Source organism: Gobio gobio (genome assembly GCF_949357685.1).
Source record: "Gobio gobio genome assembly, chromosome: 6".
Taxonomy (NCBI): Eukaryota; Metazoa; Chordata; class Actinopteri; order Cypriniformes; family Gobionidae; genus Gobio; species Gobio gobio.
The window spans coordinates 7,100,549-7,121,746 of NC_137102.1; the positions used below are offsets into that span (position 1 = coordinate 7,100,549).

Here is a 21,198-nt window from a genome sequence, read left to right on the forward strand (position 1 = left end):
AATATATATTTTATATGAAATAAAAAATATTTAGTACAGTATTTTTCATTTACAGTAAATTTAAACTTCCATAACTATTTCATACTTTCATATTTTGAATTGCTTTCACTTCAGCAATAATCTGCAGAATGTCTTTAAAACGAGACCAAACTTTGGTCTATATTCCAAAGCATTCTTGAATTACAGCCCTTTAAGTTTGGATAGTGCATTTTCATGTGTATTCTCAAAAAGGGGGGTGACAGTCAAAGGGTTAATTAAAAAAAAAAAAGACCGATCGTTTCGCTAGATAAGACCCTTATTGGTCGTCTGGTACCGTTTGATGTGGTTTAAAGCCCTTTTGAAGCTGTACTGAACCTCTCATTTGGACCTTGAACCGTTTGGGGTCCATTGACTTCCATTATATGGAGAAATATCCTGAAATCTTTTCATCAAAAATCTTAATTTCTTTTCGACTGAAGACAGAAAGACATGGACATCTTGGATGACAAGGGGGTGAGTAAATTATAAGCAAAAGTTTATTTGAAAGTGAACTAATCCTTTAACACAGCTGGCTTAACAATGACGTAACGGTTCCCAACAGCAACCAGGGGCTGCCTCTGAGTGACGTCAGCGACTAAACAACAACAAAATAACTATCAGCTGGCCGTGCGCGTGAGGAGGAGCGGGCTCGCGGTCGTTCGCTATGGCTAATCAGGGTGGATGCGACAGCCCGGGCGCGTCTGAGGTGGAGCCCGGCGAGACTTCCACCCGACCACTCGACTCAGGTGGAGGAGGAGAGATGGCGGAGAGAGAGGAAGAGCAACCCTCGGGAGCCCGACACCCTGCAGGCAATTATCCGCTGCTGTGTCGTATATCAAAGCTGATTAACTGGAAAAGACCATTATGGACTTCCGCTGTCTTCCTAACTACAAACATAGCGTTTTGGTGAGACACATGACGCAGCGTATTTTTCTTATTCACATATTTTTCTTACATCACTTGAATGGATGAATGCAAATCTCACACACTATCATGATGTAGGAGTTTAAATAAAATGTTGCATTAAAAAAATATAGTTCAATCTTTCAAGTGCACTACATTTAACCGAATTAAATCAGCAGGCCTAACAGTATTTTTTGCTTAAGGCATTTTCCCTTGACCGTTTCCTCCGTTGCAATGGACTTGGCTACAGTTTCCTGTAAATGTTTCCTGTGCATGAATAATATTTAAACATTTCAATTCAAGAATGCATATGCATTTTACTGCACGTACAGCTGTCAGTATCATTCTTGAATTAGATTTAAAGAAATCTTGCTGAATGTGGATAAATAGTGTATTTCGGTTAACATGACTGTATATGTAGTGTTCCCTTGGGAATTAATTTCACCCTCAAATCACATGATTTTACATAAGAGGTAACTTACGGAAATAATAGTGTGTACTATAATTGTTTAATGTTCTCTAATGACAGATATTAGATCATCTCACAGCATTTATCTTAAAAACAGGCACCAAACATGATAGTTAGATGACTGTTGACTATAACTCTGCATGTGTTTATAGATGGGAAACCTGTTTCTGTTTATTTCCCCTATGCAGGTTTGTTTCCCTCAGCCCCTGTCGAGTGTTCAGCCTTATCTCCATGTGTTTAGCCCTCTTTGTGATGATACAGCCCATGAGAGATGTGGCTCTTTCCAGATCAAGAGGTGTGTGTGGGTTTGTTTCATCCCATAATGCTGCATGTGTTTTACTCATAAGAATGGAAGCTAAATTCGATCCCACTGATGTTTATTTTCCTTTTATAGGAGCTGCTCTATGGAAGAGTATGACAAGCAGGTACATTTAGAGCATGCACACGTATTTACTTAAAGGGCAGCTTCAGTGATTTAGCATTAAGCTTTGTATCAGTAGAAACCCGGTAGTATATTAAAATGATGGTACTTTCCCCCCTCATGTCCCCCTGAGACGAGAGAATTATGCATTTTATTTCTGGAAAAAATCCTCAGATGACGCAAATATTTTCATTTTGCGTCATCGGAGGATTTTGGGCCAGAGGCTAGACACTACAGGAGCTAGTTCTGCATGTTTTCAACCCGCGGATGCTCGGCTCGGGCATTAATAACGGAGCGGTGCAGAGCAAAGTGAGTGTTTCAAGTTTTCAATGAATTCCTATGAAAGTTTAGCTTCCATATGCGATCTGAAAACGCGGCAGACTGGACATGCGTCGTGAATGACGGCCGCGCTCACCTCAGCTCTTCTCGTGATGAATGAAATCTGACTCCTGCGCGTCTGTGACGTGACTTTCGTTCGGCTCACTCACACTTTACTGAAAAGACACGTTCAGTTTTTAATTGTAGTGTTTATTCTCTAACTGAACGAACTGATTTTATTACTATGAATATCAAAGCGACGGTGGGGCGGTGGGCAAGTGATAACCAGTAGCCGTGGCTTTGGGAGTGGCCTCGTAGGGCAGCGAGGCAAGTGCATTCTGGGAGTTGTTGTCTTTCATCCACATGAGACAAAAATTAATTTTCTGCCTTTTCTCGGTCTAGAAGGCACCAAATTCAAAAATAATTTAACATTTCTAGTACATAAATGACCCAGTTTAAATACACATTCATCTTCCCAGCGCTGAAGTGCCCCTTTAAATTATGCAGCTACGGTCCAAATTCTGATCTAATATACACAACGGTTCAAAAGTTTATGAATGTGTTTGAAAGAAGTCTCCTACGCTCACTGCGGCTGCATTTATTTGATCAAAAATACAGTAAAAGCAGAAATATTGTGAAATGTTATCACAATTTCAAATAACTTTTCTATTTTAAAGCTACACTGTGTGATATTTTCCCCCATCTAGCGGTGAAAAGGTATATGACCATCCAGTGAATATTAGTTTCTCTTCCTCTCAATTCCGATTTCGTTTAACTCCAACGTGGCCGATTTAGTCCAAGATTAATATGGCTTCCAGTTCGACCTCGTCCACATTCGCCACGGTGCCATCGAGTGTTAAAACGCGAAAGGCAAAGCTTGAATTCACGGGTATGTCCCTCTTTGGCTGATGTACTTTCAAGATGGAGGGGCAACATGGCGACCCGCATTCGAACCCATTACCCGTATGTATTTTCAATGGCATATTATAAACTTACGAGAATACTTTATTACTTGAAAGAAGTAAATGTACATTAATGAGCACATATATTTTTGAAAGAACTAAGTGTTTTTAGCTAAGAACAAACTAAAAAAGTTACACAGTGTAGCTTTAATATATTTTACAATATATTTTAATACTTTTATTCCTGTAATGGCAAAGCTGAATTTTATTATCAGTGTTGAAAACAGTTGTTTATATTTTTGTGGAAACCATGATACACTTTTTACAGGATGTTTCTTTGTTAAATAGAATTTTGTAACATTATAAATCACTTTTGATCAATTTAATGTGATAAGTCCTGATGATAAGTATTTTTATTTAATTTATTTTTTTTAGGTTTTAGTTTATTTGCACAAATATAAAATATACACAATAAAAAAACAAAAGTACAATCCATATACTGTGCAGGGAGTGGCAAAAAACCCACAGGGCTTATTTTAAAGCCTCCACCTAAACAACAACAAAAAACTAAATTGTAAATATATGAATGTAAATAACTGCAACAAGTTAATTACAGCATGTATATAATAAATGAAAATGATAAACTCAAAAAACAAACCATATAAAGTGCATGAGACACCAACAAACAAACAAAACAAAAAAACTCAATTACAAAGCAGCAATAAAATGCTTCTTTATACATCTTATGAAACATTTTAAAGAAAATTCTTTTGCTAGATGAGATCAACCATTCCATAATTTAATACCCCTATATCGTTTAGAATATTGACCACTACAAGTGAGAATTTTAGGAAGATGAAAATCTGAGCATTCATTAATATTAATTTCTTTTTTTTAAAAATACTAACCCTAAACTTTTGAACAGTAGTGTACATATATTTTAAAAATAAACCACCAACTTGTCAATGAAATGGCACAAATCTGAAAGGTGTTTTTAACCATCAGCTACAGTCCAGCCTGTAACCACTAGAGGGTGTCCTATGCCTCTTATTGGCATTATTGATGACATGCAGCAATCCATAAAGCCTGTCATGTGCTTGGAAACGTCAGTGAGATCCAGCTCTGTTGTGTGATCAAGACTAATTAAGAAATCCTAACAAAACACTCCTGACCCGCTCCAAATGCATCAACGCACGACACTGGTGACCCTTTTCATATATGAGTTAGTTTGTGTCCAGGTGAACAAACATTATATAATCAATATTTTAATTAAATCCTTGCATATGAGAACATTGAAAAGTCAGCCTAAGTTTGTTAAGTTTTGGATTCATGGAAGGCTTGATGAATTTATCCAATACTGCTTATCATTGGCCTTCGGCTTTCCATTATTTTAATCTGGGTTGCGCCATGCTGTACTTTGCCCGGAGTTGCTCTGTCATTGTTTACATGCTTATGGTGGAAACAAATGCAATGGCACCATTGTGCTCGGGCGGGTGAGATGCCAGTGCAGTAATCATCAGTGTGGTGTTTATGTGAGGCGGGCCTCATTAAAGCCTTGAGTACTTGACCAACAGCTGCCGGATTGCCTCAGCTTGTTCATTTTTGCCGGCTGCTGTTGATGTGAGTCCTGTTTCAACAGTTGTCTTCGCCCCGATCGTCACTCTGACCTCTTTGCCCCCTCACAGTTTGCCCTCCCCCAGTTGTGCCCTACTTTATGTATTTCTTTTAGAATTTATATGATCAATAAGTCATGGCATTAATGTTTTTAAATGACTTTTAACTCATTAAAATAATTGAACCAATTACAAATTCAAGTTATACAACTAGGCAAGATTTTAAAAAATGAGTTGAAATGACAGGCAATTTGATTACACATTTAAGGCAGAAACTGAACTTAAAGAGATTTTCAAAATTAGCCCATGATTTACTCACCCTCAAGTCATCCGAGGTGTATGCACTCACCTAAAGGATTATTAGGAACACCTGTTCAATTTCTCATTAACGCAATTATCTAATCAACCAATCACATGGCAGTTGCTTCAATGCATGTAGGGGTGTGGTCCTGGTCAAGACAATCTCCTGAACTCCAAACTGAATGTCGGAATGGGAAAGAAAGGTGATTTAAGCAATTTTGAGCGTGGCATGGTTGTTGGTGCCAGACGGGCCGGTCTGAGTATTTCACAATCTGCTCAGTTACTGGGATTTTCACGCACAACCATTTCTAGGGTTTACAAAGAATGGTAGGAGAATGGACTGAATACAGAATACAAAGAATACAGAGGAGAATGGACTGATTCAAGCTGATAGAAGAGCAACTTTGACTGAAATAACCACTCGTTACAACCGAGGTATGCAGCAAAGCATTTGTGAAGCCACAACACGCACAACCTTGAGGCGGATGAGCTACAACAGCAGAAGACCCCACCGGGTACCACTCATCTCCACTACAAATAGGAAAAAGAGGCTACAATTTGCACGAGCTCACCAAAATTGGACAGTTGAAGACTGGAAAAATGTTGCCTGGTCTGATGAGTCTCGATTTCAGTTGAGACTTTCAGATGGTAGAGTCAGAATTTGGCGTAAACAGAATGAGAACATGGATCCATCATGCCTTGTTACCACTGTGCAGGCTGGTGGTGGTGGTGTAATGGTGTGGGGGATGTTTTCTTGGCACACTTTAGGCCCCTTAGTGCCAATTGGGGATCGTTTAAATGCCACGGCCTACCTGAGCATTGTTTCTGACCATGTCCATCCCTTTATGACCAGCATGTCCCCATCCTCTGATGGCTACTTCCAGCAGGATAATGCACCGTCACAAAGCTCGAATAATTTCAAATTGGTTTCTTGAACATGACAATGAGTTCACTGTACTAAAATGGTCACCAGATCTCAACCCAATAGAGCATCTTTGGGATGTGGTGGAACGGGAGCTTCGCGCCCTGGATGTGCATCCCACAAATCTCCATCAACTGCAAGATGCTCTCCTATCAATATGGGCCAACATTTCTAAAGAATGCTTTCAGCACCTTGTTGAATCAATGCCACGTAGAATTAAGGCAGTTCTGAAGGCGAAAGGGGGTCAAACACAGTATTAGTATGTGTTCCTAATAATCCTTTAGGTGAGTGTATGACATTCTTCTTTCAGACGAATAAAATCAGAGTCATATTACAAAAGTCCAGGCTAATCCATGCGTTATTATAGCATTAATAGTTGCTCTGTTTTTGAGGTCCATAAAAAGCGAATCTGTCCGTCAAATAACTGCTCCACACGGCTCTGGAGGGTTAATAAAGGTTTTCTGAAGCGAATCGATGCGTTTGTGTAAGAAAAATATCCATATTTAAAACTTCATAAAGTAAAGTTTCGGCCGACCGCCTTCCCAGTTCAATTTATGGAAAAAGTGTTGAAAGTGCCTCTGCTGATTGAAAGACTAACGTGACCAGGTTCGCTCGTCATGACGTCACGTACGCATCTTGAGTTTCACTTTCAACATTCAACACTTTTCCATGGAAGGCGATCGGCTGGAACTTTACTTGATACATTTTTAAATATGAATATTTTTCTTACACAAACGCATCAATTCGCTTCAGAAGGCCTTTATTAACACCCCAGAGCCGCGTGGAGCAGTTATTCGACGGATAGATGCATTTTTTTATGGACTTCAAAAACAGAGCAACTATTACTGCTATTATAAAGCTTGAATTAGCCTGGACTTTTTTAATATAACTCTGATTGTGTTCGTCTGAAAGAAGAATGTCATATACACCTAGAATGACTTGAGTTGGACGTTACATGACATTTGAAGATGATTGTAGTTTCACATTAAGAGCTTTTAGAAAAGTCTGTTATTGTTTGTCTTTTTGTAACAGAAGTTTAGTAATATTTTCAGATCCTAGAGTCACCTGTTGTTGGTATTTGCAGAGGCTTTTCTACACATTTTCTTTGGTTTTAAAAGTTTTAAGACTTGCTTGAGACAGAAAACGTACATTTTTTTTGGTTTTCACATAATAATATTAAAGCTGCAGTCCGTAACTTTTTGCGCTCTAGCTGTTAATAAACAGAACGGCATGCATCTTGCGGAAGAACATAACAGCCGGATCTACTTCTCTGTGTTTATTTCTATGGCGAGTCACGCAGGGCCTGTGCTCCTCCGCTGCGGTTTCTACCAGACCGGTCAGAAATAGTCCCAATATAAACACTTATTATAAGTGTACCATAATGATTCAGGGTGAGACAAAAACACGGTTTGGAAAATGGATTCATGTTGTACATTCTCATTATATAATTTTTGTAAATATTGAACACAAACGGACCGCAGCTTTAAACAACATATTTACCACGGTCATCAAACACCACATGGCGTCAGTCAACAACCAGATTTCCTGAAAAGATGTAACAAAAGATGTCGTCTGAGGAAATGTATTCACACCTCATTGATCTCTCCAGTCGTCAGCTCTGGTTTTTGCTATATTTACACAGTGCAATAATTTGTACTAATATTTGTCATCTTGTGCTTTATTTCCCTGTATTGTGACGTATGCTCTAGTCTAGTGGGTTGTTTTGTCCTGTGGTAGCATGTCATGTTGTGAAACTTGAGTTTATGTTTCAGACATTTACGTGCCTGTGTGTGGCAAGTCGAGTAGAATGACACAGCCATTTGTGCGCCCAGAAGTGATGGTAATCCTTTCTTGCATTTCCTCACCCTTCTTATTGGGAGGGATTTGGAGTGCCCCAACCAAGGAGCCAATCACATCACAGTATACTAAATAGCAAAGGGTGTGGATTGAGACTCAGCGGCCCATTGGAGGAAGGCTGAGTGATGGTTAGGTTACTGTTATTAGCTCTTCGCTGACCAACTGACCAGTCACGCTGCTTTCGTCACAGTCAAATGACCTAATAATACTAAGATAAATAAAGAAGTGATATAAATAAGAAGACTGTTACTGTCTGTATATACAGGGGAGACGGGGCAAGTTTTCACACTTTTTACTCCACTGAATATTTCATTTTTGAAAGTCAATATACCTTGAAGTCTTACAAAAAAAGTTGTTGAACATATCCACCATTATTTACCAGGAAATGCTGTGGGGTAAGCTGGCCCGATGGAACCTGACGATAAATAGGCTTTTCAGCCAAATTTAAACAATAAAACAATTATGAAAAGATGCAATGTACAAAAATAGTTTTGGCCGTTAAATATTTTAATTAATAAATTGTATGATTTTATACCCACTAAAACACATGTAAATAATGAAAAAAGACAATAAACCAATGACAATTTGCACTAAAATGGTCATTTGTGAAAAATAAGTATTTAATAAATAATTTGTATAATTTAATACAATTTAAAATGCGTGTAAATAATGGACAAAGGGTGACAACCTGCCCCAAACAGACATTTAATTAGTACTTTTTATTTATTATTTAAATTTTTTTAATATTATTTTTTAAAACACATTCCAATGGAAATGTGACAACTTGCCCCATATGGAGATTTATGAATAACTTTCCTGTTGAAATCTACCTTCAATATATAATTGACTCTTGTCTGAATGTTTGCTAGTTGGTGTTATATTAATTTCCTTGATGATATTGATGAAGACATTGTTGGTATATACTCTAGTATTTACATAATATGCAGTTCTGTATATACAATATAATTCATTTATAGATACATGTTTCTTCAGTAGTATAAGATTTTATAACACTCATCAAGAAACCCTAAATTAACGTATATCAATGAGAAGAACATATCATTTTTGTGACGTCAGGAAGTATAGCTTTCCAGCAAAAATGCTATCATGTACCTGTACAGAGATCATTTTTCAGTGAGAAAAATTTGTGTCATTCAAAATACTCTTCAGAGAGGGTCTCATTCTGTGAAGAGGGGGTATTAAGGGGGTATTATATGGGGTGTTTGTATGTGTGCTGTCTGTCTGATGCCTGCTTGGGGAATGCTATGTGGTATTTTTAGACCTGACTGGTTGAAATAGTGAAGCTCAGGCCTTGATCAACATAAACACTAGCTCGTGTGGCTTCATGCAACACTTCATTTGTGACTCCTGAACTCTGGACCTTATCACTGACATACTTTACCTTCTGAAGGCTTTTCATGTTGAAACCTAGAGATTTTGAGATGACTGCTGAAGACCATGCGTCAGCGTTAAGGTAAAAAAAAAATGGTATTGAAGAAACTGGTACAAAGACAGAGTGGTGGTTAAATCTTTGAATACTAAGCGTCAGTGTTATGTGAATTATACCTTCAGTTTTGTATGTCTCTGACAACTTGAATATAGCTATATATTAATCAAGTGGCTCTTTGATTAATATTCCACTTTGACGAAAATCGTACTTGGATGTGTCGTGTTTTGGATATGAGCTTCTGAGTTATTATAAATGTCAGTCATGTTATGTATCAGATGCATCAGGCGCCGTGCGGTCTCCTTGGTGACCCTTGTTTTGGAAAACTGGCTAGGGGGAATTCATGTTGATTGTCACAAGGACTGTATAGGTATTGATACGTGCATGGATGCCACACAGCAATGGAAACTGGCAGTCATGTGTGATGAGGTTTAAGGCCACAGAAGGGCTAATAGCATTGTTAAAACACTGCAATTGGCAATGCCAGGGTTTCTGCTGCCCTTATTTTACAAATTAAGGGACACTGTGGAGTTTAACTGTCATTCCTCAGCTGTTTGTTTTGGGCTATTTTAGTACCCTGTCTCTGGGTCTGTTTGAGTGTCTGACAAGTAGCTTTCTGTGTTGTTTTAGCGATTAGCATGGGAGTCAGCTAGTCCAGCGGTTTGGAATCTAGAATCAGCTGTTGTTGGTATTTGCAGAGACAATAGAGGCTTTTTAGATGGTTTTATAAGATTTAAGACTTGCTGAGACGGTAAACGTTGACTTTTTTCAGGGTTTCCGCGGCGTCTTAAAAAGTCTAGAATTTCGAAATCAAAATTTTAGGCCTTAAAAAGTCTGAAGTATTCTGTTCTAGGTCTTAAATAATTTGAAACCAGTCTTAATTTTCCTACGTCCATGTAATGCTCTGATCATTGAAATCCTGCAGCACTTCAAATAGTCCAAATATAATTTGCTGTACTAAATATAATTTGACTACAAATGAGACCAACATGCAGCTTATATTGCAGACAATCAGCTTTCGTGTTATTGGAGTCTTTCAGATTGTACCACAGACACCCAAAACAGATTTTATTCTTCAGCTAATAGTCCTCCAGTTTTTCGTGTTTCTGCGATTACTAAATATAATGCTTTTTTTGAGATCCTGCATTATTTGTAAACCAAAATGTGTATTTTGTTAGTTCTATTGTCACGTGTGGCTATTGTGCATCTAACATAATACATAATATGGTAAATGTGGTGTCTTAATTATGAAAAAAATGCAAATTTCTGGAAATTACCACCACAAAATCAGTCATTTTGATCTAAAAAATAAATAAAAAAAAGTCACAAAATCCTGGAGCTATGAGGAAGTGCAAGTTTATCGATTTTTTTTCAATTTGAATAAATTAAATAAATCATTTCCTTTATAAGTCTTGAAAAGGTCTCAAAAAGTCTTATATTTGACTTGGTGAAACCTGCTGAAACCCTGTTTTTTGGTTACCACATAATATTAAGCAACATATTTACCAGTAGCAAACGTGTATGATTTCAAATAGTGCTAACTATCAAACACCACATGGCGTCAGTCAACAACCAGATTTCCTAAAAGATGTAACAAAAGATGTCTTCTGATGAAATGGTATCACACTTTTACAAGTGTCATGTGAGAATTACACCTCATTGGTCTCCGGTCTGGGTTGGGCAAGCCTGAGCTGCGCTTTCTCTGGCACTTTCGCTTGTATCTGCCACATGGTCGATGGTGAAATGCTAATGTGAGCTCTGTTGCCTCATAGTCACATGCACCCCATGCGCCCTGTTTAATAGGAAACCTCCGGTGGGGAAACATGTCTCTGCAATGTTGGAGGTGACTGGTTTATGACCTTTTGGAGGAAACGCAGCTCGAGCTGATCTGTAGGAGGCTGCCTAATTGCTTGGGTTATGTGTAGCATATTTTTGCTAACATTTGAGGTCGATCAGTTTGAAAAGTTCGACACATTTAGCCACTCTAGGTGGCGTTGTTTGGTTTGTTTTGGTCATGGGAAATATATGGGGCGTCAGCTGTGAGGGGACGAGAGTAAGGGCGCATAACCAGAGATAAAAGGCATTAACAGGCAGCCTGTTAATAGATGCTTATCTAGTGCCAAGAAATTCTCAGATGCCTCCTTCTAAAAGTCATACTAATTCATTGAAAGCCAAATGTTTGACCAAAGAAACATTTTACCGGTTGTTATTATTAGCTGCCCATGGTTTATTTAAAGCATTTAAAACTAACAGTATTCCTGTAAACTTTCCATATAGCGTCAAGTGAGTCCAACTTTGACCCCAGCAGACTCAGACTTATTTATGTAAATAGTCATTTATGTGATTAATGATATGTTTGTTAATGTTAGTCTTCAGTTAAGGACCTATAAATCCATTAATATGTAATCTAGGGTGACCATATTTTGATTACCGAAAACCTGGACACTTGGCCTGGCAACGAGATACTCAAATGATACTCAAAGTTTACTGAAAGATTCCTTATTAATTTCAATACATTTAAAGTATGCCCCCTCTGTATGGATAGAAAATTGTTATATTAGGGCCAGGACAGGACTTGAAAACAGGACATGTCCTGGGAAAACAAGACGTTTGGTCACCCTAATCATCATATATTTGTATAAAACCTGAATCGAATGCTGGATTTAAAATAACCCAAGTTGGGTTGAAAATGGACTAACCCAGCAATTGGGTTGTTTTAAGCAAACATTTAACCCAAACGCTGTGTTAAAACAACCCAATTGCTGGGGTAGTCCATTTTCAACCCAACTTGGGTTATTTTTAATCCAGCATTCGATTCTGGTTTTATACAAATATATGATGATTAGGGTGACCAAACGTCTTGTTTTGTCTTGGTTATTTTTAACCCAGCATTTTTTAGAGTGTATGAATGGCAATATAAGACAAACCCTCAAATATGCAAAGCATTTTAATGTGCAATAATTCCCATATATAAATTGGGTATTTGCATCTCATGAACCCATTGTAGTTAAAAGTGAGAAGAATGCTTTTGTACATGTCTGCAATCATCACTCAGACTGAACTATTTCACACATGCAGCGTTCTCTTCAAAAGCGTATGCACTGTATAGCTAAAGTTATAGACACCGATATTCGTTTATTAAAAACCTGATTTTGTCAAATCGAGACATTCACTGTGATTTAATCAGTGTGGAAAAACTGTAGCTTATTTATGTCACCTTTTATATGTTCAGATTGTGCAGCATCACACATTTAAATTTGATTTAAACCTCAAGGACTAAATTAATCCTTTATTATTATTATTAATATTTTATCCTTTCAATCTTCCAAAGCATGGATTTAAACATTCAGACATCTCATATCACATAGTTTCAGAGGTTGAGAGGAAATAAAAATGTATATTGCAGTATATGTGTTTTATGAGTGTTTAATGAACGAAGTGGTTTTTCAGAAAGGGTCAGTCTTTACTTCTGGGTCATCATTAATGATCATCAATGTCACTGCTCTTTTTAATTGCAGCTGGGAGGTCATTGATTCTGTCCAGGAGGGCAAGTCTGGATCAGGATCTCCATTCACAGACTTCTGGACAAGCCTCAAGCTGTTCGTTGAGGAGACTTCCTCTTTTAAGCAGCAGAATCCTGGCAAGGTATGGATGGATTTGAGTAGATGACGCATGACGTGTTCTTTTTTTACATCCACATCACGATAAGGGAAACTATATCTTGGGTATCATGTTACACGTCACAATTTTGCCTTATTTTTAATGGACTGACAGTGGTCTTAATAGTAATTATTATTATTATTATTATTATTATTAAATTCAATACCAATTTCCATATTACTTTATTTGTATAGTTTTAATTTTAATATTATTTTTTACAAGTTAAAAGTATTTCATGAAGTATAGACCTCATCACAGATTATATTAATAACTTTCCAAAGGTATTTAATGTCCAATTGCAGTGAACTGAGACCGTGTGAATTTGTGTGTCATTGCAGTTCTGTCTGCTGGTGTGCAGTATGTGCTCTTTTCTGGCAATACTTGGACGTTACATTCCAGGGGTTGTTATTTCATACATCTTAGGTAAGTGGTAAGTTAGATCCTACATACACAAAAAAGATGATAATCAGTAGTTTTTGTCCTACCTTTTCATTTAAAGGAACACTCCCCTTTTTTTGAAAATGGGCTAATTTTCCGACTCCCCCAGAGTTAAACAGTTGAGTTTTACCATTTTCTAATCCATTCAGCCGATCTCTGGGTCTGGCGCTAGCACTTTTAGCATAGCTTAGCATAGCTCATTGAATCTGATTAGACCGTTAGCATCTCGCTCAAAAATGACCAAAGAGTTCGATATTTTTCCTATTTAAAACTTTACTCTTCTGTAGTTACATCGTGTACTAAGACCGACGGAAAATGAAAAGTTGTGTTTTCTTGGCCATTTTCTTGGCCGATATGGCTAGGAACTATTCTCTCATTCCTGCATAATAATCAAGGAACTTTGCTGCCGTCACAATGATATTACACAGCGCCTGAAGTGCCTAGCCATATCGGCCAAGAAATTTCGCAACTTTTCATTTTCCGTCGGTCTTAGTACACGATGTAACTACAGAAGAGTTTTAAAAAGGAAAATTATCGAAACTCTTTGGTCATTTTTGAGCGAGATGCTAATGGTCTAATCAGATTCAATGATCTATGCTAAGCAATGCTAAAAGTACTACCGCCAGACTCTGAGATCGGCTGAATGAGTCGGTAAATGGTCGGAAAATGAGCTTTTTTTTTTTTTTTTAAAAAGTGGCGTGTTCCTTTAAGTTGATGTAACATGCTACTTATAGCTAAGGAAAGCAGACCCTTTCCTGGACTTACCTCCAGCGCACCCGAGAACATCCAACAGTCCGTTTGTCATGTGATCGTGGATTCCTAGTAATGTAACCAGGACGACATTCTCACTCAGTCTCTGGTTTCTCTTTCTTCCAAGCAGTCAGCAGGTTCATAAACACACTGGTAAGTGTGACCCCCACATTAATAGTTTCTACATCTGTTTACTGCAGTGCTGGGCATTTTTCTCTGGCCTTTGGTGTCGTCACATGAGTTTGGGATGTGGTTGGAACCAGTTCTGCAGAAACTGGACTTCGGAGTGGGCGAGTTTCTTCAGAAAATCAAGGAGAATCATGGTAAGTCTCAAATGCATTCACACGCAAAATGTCTTTACATGTCAAAATTTTACCTTATTTCCAGTAAAGCTCGTCCCCACCAGCATATTATTCCTCACAGGCATCTTAACTAGACTTCTTTGTTTTGCTACAAAGGCCATAGCTCCGCTCCAAAACCTTCATGGAAACTGTTATTATGAACTAAAATTAAAAGCTATTAAAAATATTTTAATTATTGTTAATTTAAATAATTAAATATAATATAAATATTAGATTAAAAACCAGATTAAATTTAAAAAGTTGATCGTAAAATTGTAAATGTTGCCTAACTGAAATAAAATAAGTTAAAGTACTAAAATGACTAAACCTAAAACGGAAATTAAAGCTAATTATACATATTTAACAACTCAAAAAACTAAATCTTAATAAATGCTATAGTATTTAAATAATGCTAATATAACACTGCATGGAAACACATAAGTAACTGATTTGGAGCATCTCTACTCACCGTGTGTGTGTGTGTGTGTGTGTGTGTGTGTGTGTGTGTGTGTGTGTGTGTGTGTGTGTGTGTGTGTGTGTGTGTGTGTGTGTGTGTATATATATATATATATATATATATATATATATATATATATATATATATATATATATATATATATATATATATATATATATATATATATATATATATATATATATATATATATATATATATATATATATATATATATATATATAACGTATATATACACACACACACACACACACACACACACATATATAGCACAAGACTTATAATTGAGATCAATGGAATTTGGCATTAGCATGTTGCTAAGCTAACAGAGTGTTACACTAATAAACATATAAAACACTTTTTTTTAAAACCACACTGAAGCATTTTTATTGATTCTTTTCCGTTTTAAATGAAATATTTAATTAATATGAATACACAGACACCTATCACACATTTACAAACCTTTTATGTTAGATGTGATTTAATTTGACAGCACTAATTTAAAGTAATTCCTGAATTGCATTCTCCATATTCCTTCCCTGCTCCAGAGAAAAGGATACTCCAGTCACAAGCTGAGAGAGAGAGCATTGAAGCAGATCTGTCCGCACTTTTCCCCAAGGTCAGTGCACTCACACCCACGCTCCTCTTGTGCCACTGAAGACTGGGAGAGTTTCATGATATGGCAATAATATAATATAATATGTCAATTTCCTGTCTGTGATCGCTGATATTGAGAGATCTATTACAGATGGACTCCACTGTGTGCAAAGAGTTGTCCATCTCAGACACAGAGGTCTCAGAAGTAACATGGACAGACAATGGCACCTTCAACCTTTCAGAGGGAAACACGCCTCAGACGGAGAACTCTGAGGGTAAGCTCCCTGTCCTTTACAGAAATGTATGAATAGGAAGTACGTTTAGTGCGTGGGTGATTTGGCAGGTCTAATGACAGCAGCTACAGCGGTGCTATCATTCACCTTGAAAATAAACTTTATTATTTATTTAACAGATAACACCGATAAACCATACTGTACATAACACAGAACTATCTTTACACATTCAATTCTAGTTTATTACACTATAATATAGTACTGGTAAGGGCCAGTAAGATGTTTTTAAAGTTATACTTTTATTTAGCAAGAACGCATTAAATTGACCAAAAGTGACCGTACAGTTAGTATATATATCTTAAGTGTTTTCAACATTAATAATAAATGTTTCTTAAGCGCCAAATCATCATATTTGAATGATTTCTCAAGAATCATGTGACACTAAATATTTTTTTATTATTAATTAAATCTATGCCATATTAGAAAGTCATTCTTCATGTATTATAGCTGGTCTTTAAAGGAACACTCCACTTTTTGTGAATATAGGTCCATTTTCCGACTCCCCCAGAGTTAAACAGTTGAGTTTTACCGTTTTCGAATCCATTCAGCCGATCTCTAGGTCTGGCGGTAGCACTTTTAGCATAGCTTAGCATAGATCATTGAATCTGATTAGACCGTTAGCATCTCGCAAAAAAAAAATGACCAAAGAGTTTTGATATTTTTCCTATTTAAAACTTGACTCTTCTGTAGTTACATCGTGTACCAAGACCGATGGAAAATGAAAAGTTGTGATTTTTCTAAGCCGATATGGCTAGGAACTATTCTCTCATTCCTGCGTAATAATCTAGAGCTTTGCTGCCGTCCCATGAGTGCAGCGGCGCAATGATATTACACAGCGCCTGAAAATAGCCTATCTTCTGTCAACATAACCAACGTGACAACCTTCTTACACAGGGAGCGCTGGGGACTATTTTCATGCGCTGTGTAAAATCATTGCGCCGCTGCACTAATGGTACGGCACAAAGTTCCTTGATTATTACGCAGGAATGAGAGTATAGTTAGAGTATAGCCGGTCTTAGTACACGATGTAACTACAGAAGAGTCAAGTTTTAAATAGGAAAAATATCGAAACTCTTTGGTAATTTTTGAGCGAGATGCTAACGGTCTAATCAGATTCAATGATCTATGCTAAGCTATGCTAAAATTTCTACCGCAAGACCCCGAGAACGCCTGAATGGATTCGAAAACGGTCACTCATTCGAAAACGGTCACTCAACTGTTTAATTAGCCTGACAAGCCAGACCATGATTAAGATGTTGGGTCTGGGAACTCACCAGTGACAGGGCTCAATCCGAGGGGTGGGATAAACGGTTGTTTTTCATATTCCCTCAGCAGGCAATAGGATAGCGCTAAAACCAACCAGAGCAACGAAGAAGGTGAAGCAGCGCTAGTTGAGAGATTATACTTTCGCCGTGTCCGGTGGGCAAAACTCTGAACACATCTTCTTTTCTTAAGAATGACTTCAGTGCCGTTCTTTGTTCTTTTCTCAAAGAAAAGCTTCGTCTTCCAGAGTCGCGGCCAAAGCCGATTCGAAAGACTGATGCTGTTCGCCAGCTTCTTTGTTTACAGGTAGTACGCGGAACCGCCGCAACTCTGCCGTCATTATGTTAAGCCCGCCCACCGACTCTATACACGATGTGATTGGCCTAACCAGAGTTTGGTTTTTCTAGCTTGCAAGCCAACGGAGAGTTGCTCCAAATTACATCTGCTGCCGCTAGGGTGCGTCAAGATTTCTAGGCTACTGTTTAACTCTAGGGGAGTTGGAAAATGGGCCTATTTTAAAAAAAAGTGGCGTGTTCCTTTAAGTATTATACTGTTCTAAATAAATGTCTATAACAACTTAAAATACTATAGCGTTTTCGAGAAATTGAATATTAGATAGTCAAATTATGTTCCAGTCGAATACATGCAAAATTTAAAAAATGTGTGATTCTATATTATTTTTTTTTTATGTATTTCATACAGACTCAGACCCGCGAAGTGATGAGGAAGTCTTTACCGGTGGACTCCCAGAGTTTCCCTCCCTGGACAATGGCTTGGTGACAAACGGAGAGGATGATGAAGACCTGAGCATTGGAATGCCCACTCCTCCAGCCCATCCCAGCAGGGTCGGGTCCACACGGTCAGAGGAGGAGCCTGCGGTCCAGGCCCTGGAGATTGTGCAGAGGCTGGCTGGAGACGTAATTACGGCCGTGGTGACGGCTGCCATGCAGGAGCGCCTGGAGGCGGCGATAGCGCCCGCGCTGGTCCAGGCCCTGGATGAGGAATCAGACAGCGAGGCGGAGGACTTTGAGTTGTTGGACCAATCAGAGCTGGAACAGCTGGAAGGCGAGCTGGGGCTGGACCGGGCGAGCCACGCAGATCAGCCTAAGCCTAGCAAACCTTCTTCAGGTTTACTGTCCAAACTACTGGGGCGCCACTGATCTTATTCAGAGGGGCGTCCGCTTCCCTCTGTGATGGGATGTGGGTGGGAGGATAAATGTCGGGTTTACAGGGCAAGGTCCAGAGTGATGAAGGTATTCCATTGTTTTACTTTGCTGGGGTGATTCAGTTGTTTTGCTATTAAAAAACAAAGTCAATCTTTGGAAGGGAGGTTAGATGTGTATTTCACGGGGAATGTGATAGTGGCTGGTTTTGGCGTAGCTCCATCTCAGTGGGTCATTGGAGGAAATTTTCACAATGTTTCCTGTCAACCTCCAACCCGCCAATAACCAGAGGGTTATGGACCAGAGTAGTTTAGCTGTTAAAAGGCTGGTAAATGGTCAATTTTTTGCTGCCAAATATATTTTTCTTTCTCTACTCAACTTATAATTTCTCCTAAAAAAACAACAAAAAAAAGAAGCCAGAAAGAAATGGCCTCCCACTAACTGACAATCAGGACAGCAACAGAAACACACTGTAGTGAAGTACAGATGTGGTAAATATGTATTTTTATTTGAAATGTTTTTTTTTATGAAGGATTTTTTTAAAAAGACGGTGGTCTTGGTGTAATACTTTGCATGGATAGTCATGTTTGTTTCTATTTGCACCTCCTTTTAGAGTGAACCAACTAGACACTAGAGCACATAGGCACCAAAGTTGAACAGATTATGTTTTATATTCATATAAATAATCATCAAATAGTGCTTAAAGTGATGGTTTACCCAAACAATTAATATTCTATCTGTGTTTAATGTTGTTTTGGACCCCATTGACTTGATTGATTTTATAGATAGAATGAATTGAAACATTCTTCAAAATGGAATGACAGAGTAAATAATGATGATTTTTTTTTGGGTGAACTATCTCTTTAATATACACAAAGAACCTTAACATTCATTTTCAGTCAAAAGTAACATGTGAAATGTATTGAATCCCTAAGAACAATGTAGAGAGAAGACAATTGCACTTTTAGTCAATCATATAAATCAAAATGTCTCTTTGGGGATCATTATTTGCTTTCTGCGAGAAAGAAAGTAGTCTCTTATCAGTTGACCCATTATTCATAATTGCCTTTTCATCAATGTAAGTACAGAGGCACATATAACCAAGACTGTTTCTGTTCACAGTGTGGTGCTTGGTGTGTATCTAAATTTAGTGTTTCTAACAAACTACTGATGTATTATGAATTTTGTTTTGAGATGTATCAACTGCTTACTATAATAACGTAGCTGAATATGAATTTCTGCCACTCACTATGACTGCTGTTCAAAAATGATTCTAATCAGGTGTCAGTTTGATCATTTTTTTTATTTAAATATATTATTTATTCCTATATATCTCTCCTATTAGATAGCTGCCACGCACATATGATCGACTTGTATGCCTGTGCAAGTTTGTCTGTCAGAGCAGAAGAGAATAAGCATAAACAATCTCAAGAATGTAATTAAAACCATGTGATTCAAAGATGGTTGTTTCTCTCTTTTTTTTCTGAATGAGGTGGAGTGAAAAATATCTGACTGAACAGATTCTTTGGGGTATATATATACACAACCTCACCACTAGATGCCGCTAAAATTCACACTGCACCATTAAACTGGGAAATAAACAATGCTTTAAGAAATCATTATAAGGTAAAATTAAATATAAGAGGTTTGAGTGCTGCTGTGATTAAAAACAAAAGGGGAATCTACTTAATATTAAGAAATTAAAGACATTTTTATATTGTTATGCTAATATATATAGGCCTACTAGGGATGGAACGATTACCGGTTTCACGATAAAATGTACTGACGATTAGTAATATTGGTTAAAATTCAATTATCATAAAAACCGCGTGTGATTATCACGATTTTGAAAACTCGCGGTAAATCTTGTCTAAAACTCTTAAATCTTGGTGCAGGCGCAGCGCTGTTTTCTGAATGAGAAGAAATGGCAGATGGCATTGACAGGCAGCGCCAGGAGATTTTCCAGCCTTCTAAGAGGAACAAATGTGAGGTGTGGTCATATTTTGGCTTTTACAAAAGTCCTGAGGGAAACTTCATCGAATGGTCACCCTGTCTGCAAACATGCCAGAAGAAAGTCGCTATAATAGGGGGAAACACTTCAAATCGACGAACGCAAGGCAAGTGGACTTTGACCTCAATACCAAAACTACGTCTGGGAAGTAATAATGTGAAGCTTGAGCCCAAGACGAACGAACAAGGACTTGACATTAACAGCCGCCATTTGCGGGTGTATTTCGGCTGTGGCGTGTAATGTGGCGTTCACACCGGACGCTAATCGCGCGAATGTGGACGCTTGAACATTTTGAGTTTACTCGCTTCAATCGCGCGTGACATTCACTGCACAACAGACACGAATTCGCGTCATGGGCGGGGCTTCTGCCAGCGGCTCGTCTCGTTGAGAAATGTCTGACGTGGGCTGTTTACACGTCTTTTTTTTGTTAAAATCTACTCTTAATGTGTGACAAAACGTAGTTTTAAGACTTTTTCAGTCGATAATGTAGTTGTTTAAAGCTCAAATATGTGGTTTATTTATATAAAGAGTGTCTATTTGAACATTTTATCTGGCGTTTTCGGAGTTGTGAGCTCCAGCGGATCAGCGGCGCTCAGCTCTTGTCAAAGCCGGCGAGGGCAACCTTTCCTCGGCCAGTCCTTCTGCCGTCTGCCGCTGGCTCTGATGTCTCTGTGGTGTGCCTCGAGCTATAATTCGTCTTGTAATGGCCAATCTTTGGTCTCATGGATCTATAATTTGTTCCCTGGCAAATCGTTTAGACTGAAGGCAAAGATAAGTTTCATTACTTTATATTTTTAGGCTATAACTGTACGTTGCAGTTGTAACGTTAGCCTACTAGCACTGACTTTGAATGTTTGACTGAATTGTTTGCTTTATTTCATGTATAGCTTATTATACCTTTTACTTATACCTTTGTATTATTGATCATACATAAACTTGCATTTAAAAAAAGAGACTGTGTTGTGTTTCATGTCATTTAATGTTATCACAGTGATAATCATATTGTCTGAACCAGATATTAATGCCACGTTCCAGGC

The 21,198-nt window shown here is 37.9% G+C and overlaps 1 protein-coding gene across 1 annotated transcript; it reads left to right on the forward strand.

Moving 5' to 3' along the window:
* The first annotated feature begins 608 nt into the window (after positions 1–608).
* Positions 609–19,607, forward strand: retreg1 (reticulophagy regulator 1). The gene is made up of 9 exons (XM_079819636.1): positions 609–924; positions 1,579–1,685; positions 1,785–1,815; positions 12,689–12,815; positions 13,169–13,253; positions 14,219–14,341; positions 15,383–15,453; positions 15,583–15,706; positions 17,690–19,607. Exons 1-9 carry the CDS (start codon positions 683–685, stop codon positions 18,145–18,147), a joined length of 1,368 nt encoding a protein of 455 aa, XP_079675762.1. The 5' UTR covers positions 609–682; the 3' UTR covers positions 18,148–19,607.
* Positions 19,608–21,198: the final 1,591 nt, after the last annotated feature.

Excerpts from the sequence above, each read along its gene's own strand:
- retreg1 (XM_079819636.1), top strand. The coding sequence starts at position 683 with ATGGCTAATCAGGGTGGATGCGACAGCCCGGGCGCGTCTGAGGTGGAG. Across the intron at positions 1,686-1,784 it reads GGCTCTTTCCAGATCAAGAG|GAGCTGCTCTATGGAAGAGT; the intron begins GTGTGTGTGGGT and ends TTCCTTTTATAG. Across the intron at positions 14,342-15,382 it reads GAAAATCAAGGAGAATCATG|AGAAAAGGATACTCCAGTCA; the intron begins GTAAGTCTCAAA and ends TCCCTGCTCCAG.